This window comes from Nematolebias whitei, chromosome 16 (genome assembly GCF_014905685.2).
Source record: "Nematolebias whitei isolate Nwh7 chromosome 16, NemWhi1, whole genome shotgun sequence".
NCBI classification, from domain to species: Eukaryota; Metazoa; Chordata; class Actinopteri; order Cyprinodontiformes; family Rivulidae; genus Nematolebias; species Nematolebias whitei.
Window position 1 is genome coordinate 7,602,295 of NC_056513.1, and position 6,353 is coordinate 7,608,647.

The following is a 6,353-nucleotide window of genomic DNA, read 5'->3' on the forward strand; positions in this document are numbered from 1 at the left end:
ATCAAGAATGACTGTTATTAAATTAAGAATGACTCAGTTACTGAATCAAGAATGACTCAGTTATTGAATCAAGAGTAACTCAGTTATTGAATCAAGAATGACTCAGGTACTAAATCGAGAATGACTCATTGAATCAAGACTGACTCAATTACTGATTCAAGAATGACTCAGTTGTTGAATAAAGAATGACTCAGTTACTGAATCGAGAATGACTCATTGAAGCAAGACTGACTCAATTACTGAATCAAGAATGACTCAGTTACTGAATCAAGAATGACTCGGTTGTTGAATAAAGAATGACTCGGTTGTTGAATAAAGAATGACTCAGTTATTGTTGAAATTAGGTTTATTTTTATTTTGGACCCCACGAGGAGCGGCGGTCTCACCCTCAAGTCTTCAGAACAACAAATGTTCCTTCGGGTTCAGTTCTTTAGTTCTGGGTCATACTGTCTTTGGTTCTTCCTGAATGGTTCTATCTGCAAGTTAAAACGGGTTGATCCTGAGTCCGGTTCCCAGCGGAGAGAACGGGTTCACCTTGGCCCACATCAGAGCATCGTTCAGGGAAATGGACGATTTGTTGTCCTCCAGAACAAACACCGGACCCTGAGAACGAGACAGAACCCCACGATTACAGCTCCGGTACCGACAAACACACAGACGAGGGACGCTCAGCGACAAACGGACCTGGATCCTGTGTCCGGTGAAACAGGACAGCTGCAGGTCCGAATGGCTCGGCAGGTTGGAGCCCGTCACGTAATCGGCGCCACACAGAACCAGCGCTGCTGAGGGAGGAGAGAAACCTGATGGTTCTGCATCATCTGGGCTCAGGATTAAAAGCTTTAAGGGTCCAACAGAACCAAACAAAAACTGATTCTTAAAGACCTATAAGAGGTCCACTTCCCTTTAGTCAGAACTGACAGAAACTCCTGCTGGCCTGAGAAGATGTTTCAATGATCCAATAACCTGAACTGAATTAGGGTCAGAACTGGTACCTGGTTCTGTTGGCTGGATCCTCCTCTGCAGGCGGCTGAACTCTTCTCTCTGAGCCTCTGATGGAGGGCTGGTGGAGACACAAACACCGAGACATCGGGTCAGAACCAAACAGAAACTGAAGTATAAAACAGTCCAAAAGCATCTCAATATTCTGTCGGCTCTGGTCCTCAGATGGAGGTTCTGGTAAAGACTAGCTGCTTTCATGAACGTTCATGAATCAAAACGTTCGGCTCGTTCAGGACATTTCAGCTGCTACTTTCACTTTCTGTAATTTTTATACTTTTTAAATTTTTTTTTTGTATTTAGAAATGTATTTTCATTGAAACGAAGGAAGAATTCTTGAAACAAAACCTTGTCGTGATTTTTAAAATCTACTTCAGCCATTTATAACTCTTAGCTTCTAGCTCTTAGCTTTGAGCTCTTAGCTTTTAGCTGTTGGTTTGATTCAGATCCGTTGAACAGCTCAGAGCTTCTTTTGCTCTCAGCGTTCACACTTTACGGTTATGAAAGTCTAATACTGTTGCCATTTGTTCTGAGGTTCTGTATCGGGTTCTGCATCAGGTTCTGTTGATCTTCTGTTGTTTTGAACTTCTCTTCATTTCAATCCTCTGATTTCAAAGCGATCTTCCTCACAGATGTTTACGGTGGATGCTTTAATCTTCAGTCAAACCCGTCTCCACGGACCGGCCGACCTTTGACCCTGTGGTTGCCGTGGTAACCGAACAAGTTACCAGGGACTCAGGCGTTCCTCCAAACAGGAAGTGAGTGACCTACGTGCTGCTGGTCTGCGTGCATGCCCTCCAGGCGTCCAGCTCCACCGACAGCTGCTCGATCTTCAGCGGGACGCTCACCTCCCTCCTCTTCAGCAGCTGGCTGAGGAAACACAACGAAAAGGCTTTTAGTCGGAAGCCGTCGGAGCCGGACCAGAACCAGAGTCTGTGATGTGAGCAGGCACTCTACCTGACCTCAGGTGTTCTTTATAACCAATCTCACTGAAGCAGAAGTATTCTTAAATCCATCAGCTCTCCCTCAGGATCATTTCTGTTTATTAATTTAAGTTCGTATTTAAAATGATCACCTGTCAGATCAATTTCTGGTACTGAGAATTATTTTACAGAAACATCAGAGTGTAAATACCCGAAATAAAAACATTTTGACTAATAAGCTTTGTAGAGGAACATGACCCATTTAATTTCTTAGAACTCTTCAAATAACAGCTAAAACAATCAAACAAAAAAAAAAAACTGTTGATGTAAAGGAAAGCTTTGGGACTAAAGAGCTGCGCTGTGACGTCATCACTACTTGCAGCTAGCGATGGCAGTAACGGACCGTCCAGAAGAAGATTCGGTCCTAAGGAACGTTCACCTCAGCGACACCTGGTGGCCAAAATGACGTCACGACTCTGTGCGTCTAAACCAAATTAAGAAATAAACTTAATTCTGAGCATAACAATAACAAAAAAAATTAAAACCTTATAAAACATTATTTTATAAAACTTTTAAATCGAAGTAACCTTTGAAAATGGGGGGAGTGGTGGCGCAGAGGTTAGAGAGGTGGGCTTGTGATCCGAAGATCCCCGGCCGACAACATCAAAATTGTGGGTGGGGTAGGTGAAACACCCACACTTGCCCCCACCCTCATTCGCCCCACTCTGGGCCCATGAGCAAGGCCCTTAACCCCCACCATGTGCTCCCTAAACAGGTCTCTCTTGAAAATGAGTTCTCGTGGCTCAATGAGACTAACCTGGATAAATAAAAAAAATATGGTTTAACTTATTTTATATAAACATGAGGTTTTGAAAGTTAAAGGAAGAGTCTTTTCTTTTCCCAGTAATTAGACTGAGACAGGTGTGTTCCCCTGGTGTATTCAAGTCTTTAACCCAGTAATTAGACAGAGACAGGTGTGTTCACCTGGTGTATTCATAGTCTTTAACCCAGTAATTAGACAGAGACTGGTGTGTTCACATGGTGTATTCATAGTCTTTAACCCAGTAATTAGACTGAGACAGGTGTGTTCCCCTGGTGTATTCATAGTCTTTAACCCAGTAATTAGACAGAGACTGGTGTGTTCACCTGGTGTATTCATAGTCTTTAACCCAGTAATTAGACTGAGACTGGTGTGTTCACCTGGTGTATTCATAGTCTTTAACCCAGTAATTAGACTGAGACTGGTGTGTTCACCTGGTGTATTCGTAGAGAGCAGGTACGATGCTGCAGTAGCTCCTCCTGATGGCCAGTAGAGCTCCGATGTAACCACACAGGATGAGCAGCTCACTGCGGGCTCTGAACACAAACATTCAAAGTAGATAAATTATTTGTTTTTAATGTTACGTTTGTTTTTGTCAGGACTACAGGTGTGGCTCACTGTCTGATCTCAGACAGGGATGAGGCCTCCTCAGAGGGAGAACATTTCTCCTCTTTGGAAGAAATGAAAACAAAGGACCGAAGGAAATGTTCTCACTGGGTCAGGTGGGAGACGATGAGGCGGTCGGTTCTGATGTAACTCATCAGGTCGAGGACGGGATGAAGGCTGTCCACGGTCCAGTTGGATCCTGACAGCTGTTCTGATGAGTGAGAATAAAAAACTGAAGATTATTTATCTGCTCAGATTCAAGGAATCCTTTTAGACTGATGGATTAAAAACTGCTTGTTTACAGAACAAAAACAGCAACTTATCAAAGAAAGCATTTATTTATTTAATAAAAACTGATTCAATTATTAGTTCAGGTCACATGTTTAAACATTTAGACATATTTTCCATCTGGTCTCCCTGAGCGAGTCAGAAGTTTAATGTTTGGCGAACCTTTGACGTGGCTGATTCCGATCTGGAGAGCGTTTTCGGGCTCGGAGCTCAGCAGGTGGAACTTTACGGCAGAAAACAGGTCGTGTTCCCTCAGGGCTTCTTCTGCCAACGTGCTGCACTCGTCCACGGAGGGCAGGCCGCACTTCAACAACAGAAACACCCGTTAGTGTCGCGCACGAGACCTCGGCTTCGCTCGGTACCTGGACTCACCCTGAGGTGGAGCTGGTCCAGCTCTGCAGAACCTCCTGGGTAAAAGGCACACAGCTGGGCCAAGAAGAAGTGGCTGTCAGGAATCATCTGCAGCAGCTGGGCTGACAGATCCCTGCACGAGGTAAGAACACCTGAGCACAGGTACGAGCTCCACGCTCTGACCACAACATCTACAACCTAAAGAAGCTTTTCTGCTCGGACACTAAATGTAGCTAAAACCTCCAACCAGGACACCAAAAATCCAATTTGATCAAAAAGCTGCTCAGAAAAGTTTGTTACTTTAAGAAGTTTCTGGACCATAAATACCTTTAAGTGAGTTTTATTCATCTGCTCAAAGACCCGACTCCTGGAGACGTGACATTTATAACTTTAATCCAGATTAAACATGAACAGAGCGTAGCCCTTTCAGAATAAAGCCCTGAGTCGTTTCAAAATAAAACCCTGATCCAGAAAACATAATCATAAATAAAATAAACAGAATGTAAAGATTTAAAAACTGTTTAAACACAACACAGCTGCTGGAGGACCAGAGGGGACCAGCCACAGCTGAGTGAAGCTGACACCCCACCCACTTCCAAAATTAAAGCAAATAGTCTGAATGGTTAGTGCTCCGTTAGTGCTGGTTTGTGCCGTTAAAATTTTCGTTTGTGCTGCTTTGGTTTATGAGATATTAAAAGTTATAATTTGGACCTGTGATAGACGCTCAGGCGCGTTCACGCGTGCTCAGGCGCGTTCACGTGTCCTTTATAACCGCAATCAGGTACTAAAAGGAAACATTTACGACAGTTGTGTTTTTGTTGTCAAATCTGATCCACACAATTACAGCCGGAGCGCGCGCCCGCCTTAAGTAAACGCTCTGCCCTGACGTGTGCGTGAACGCGCCTGAGGACGCGTGAACGCGCCTGAGCGTCTATTACAGGTCAAAATTATAACTTTTAATATCTCATAAACCAAAGCAGCACAAACGAAAATTTTAACGGCACAAACCAGCACTAACGGAGCACTAACCATTCAGACTATTTGCTTTAATTTTGGAAGTGGGTGGGGTGTCAGCTTCACTCAGCTACCAGCCACTGTCCTTCAGTTCTGGACCTTCTCTGATGGATGGAGAAGATGTTGTCCTAAAACCTGTAGATACTTTTCTGCATTGTGTTAGAGACACTAATGCACCCCCATACCATCAGAAAGGCAGCTGTTTGAATTGTGAGTTGATCCCGTCTGCTTGGTTCCAGACTGGATCAGATCAAGGTTATGAACTGGAGATGATGGATATTAAAGTATTTATTCAGGAACTTTATTCTGAAAGTGTTACTCCAGACTGCTGAACCTGTGCCCATCTTTATTTCTGAAAGTCTCTGTTTACACCCAGTCCTCAGACTGACTCCTGATTCTGATCCGGACCTCTGACTGTTTAACTTAAAACGGACGTGTTGCTGCCTATGGTTCTGTGGCGTGCAGCAGAGGTGGTGTACGGTTCTGTACCATGTAGGAGGAGTCATGTACTTCCTCGCCAACAGCTGGAGGCAGTAAGCTGTGCTCTGATTGGCCGCCTCTCCAAAGACCAGACCCACACACGCAGCCAGCTCCAGCTCGTTCCCTCGGATCAGACTGACCATGGCTGACTGCAAATACAGGTCCTGTTAAAACTGCTCTGTGAGCTTCGGAGTGGTTCTGGTTCTTACAGGATGTCAGATTTACCTGGATGTCGTCCACAGCCAGGTGGCAGCAGGCGGCCAGAACCGAGCATCCGTCCTGGAAGTACCACTCAGCCAGTTCCTGACAGACGTGACGGAGGAAACTGAGGAGGAGGAGTGAAGAAATGCAAACAGAAGAGATGTTCAAGTACGAGGTCAGAAGTTCTGGAGAACAATCAGTCCAAGACCTCGCAACATTTATGAAAGACCTTCAGAAGGACAGAGGGTCATCATGTCAGAGGGTCATCATCATGTCAGAGGGTCATCATGTCAGAGTCATCATGTCAGAGTCATCATGTCAGAGTCATCATGTCAGAGAGTCATCATGTCAGAGGGTCATCATGTCAGAGTCATCATGTCAGAGGGTCATTATGTCAGAGGGTCATCATGTCAGACTCATCATGTCAGAGTCATCATGTCAGAGGGTCATTATGTCAGAGGGTCATCATGTCAGAGTCATCATGTCAGAGTCATCATGTCAGACGGTCATCATGTCAGACTCATTGTGTCAGAGGGTCATCAGGTCAGACTCATCATGTCAGAGGGTCATCAGGTCAGACTCATCATGTCAGAGGGTCATTATGACAGAGAGTCATCAAGTAAAACTGTCATCATGTCAGAGGGTCATTATGACAGAGAGTCATCAAGTAAAAC

At 44.6% G+C, this 6,353-nt stretch overlaps 1 protein-coding gene across 1 annotated transcript in view; it reads right to left on the minus strand.

The window, feature by feature from the left end:
• Positions 1 to 331: 331 nt before the first annotated feature.
• The window catches only part of wdr17 (WD repeat domain 17), a 25,552-nt gene continuing 19,530 nt past the window's right edge, over positions 332 to 6,353 (minus strand). Inside the window, exons 23-32 of the mRNA XM_037690118.1 lie at positions 5,704 to 5,803; positions 5,488 to 5,627; positions 4,006 to 4,117; positions 3,796 to 3,937; positions 3,454 to 3,556; positions 3,174 to 3,275; positions 1,768 to 1,866; positions 993 to 1,060; positions 685 to 782; positions 332 to 603 (exon numbers count right to left, since the gene is read on the minus strand). Of these exons, the coding sequence (XP_037546046.1) occupies positions 484 to 603; positions 685 to 782; positions 993 to 1,060; positions 1,768 to 1,866; positions 3,174 to 3,275; positions 3,454 to 3,556; positions 3,796 to 3,937; positions 4,006 to 4,117; positions 5,488 to 5,627; positions 5,704 to 5,803 (1,084 nt within the window). The 3' untranslated portion in view covers positions 332 to 483. The remainder of the gene's footprint in view (positions 604 to 684; positions 783 to 992; positions 1,061 to 1,767; positions 1,867 to 3,173; positions 3,276 to 3,453; positions 3,557 to 3,795; positions 3,938 to 4,005; positions 4,118 to 5,487; positions 5,628 to 5,703; positions 5,804 to 6,353) is intronic.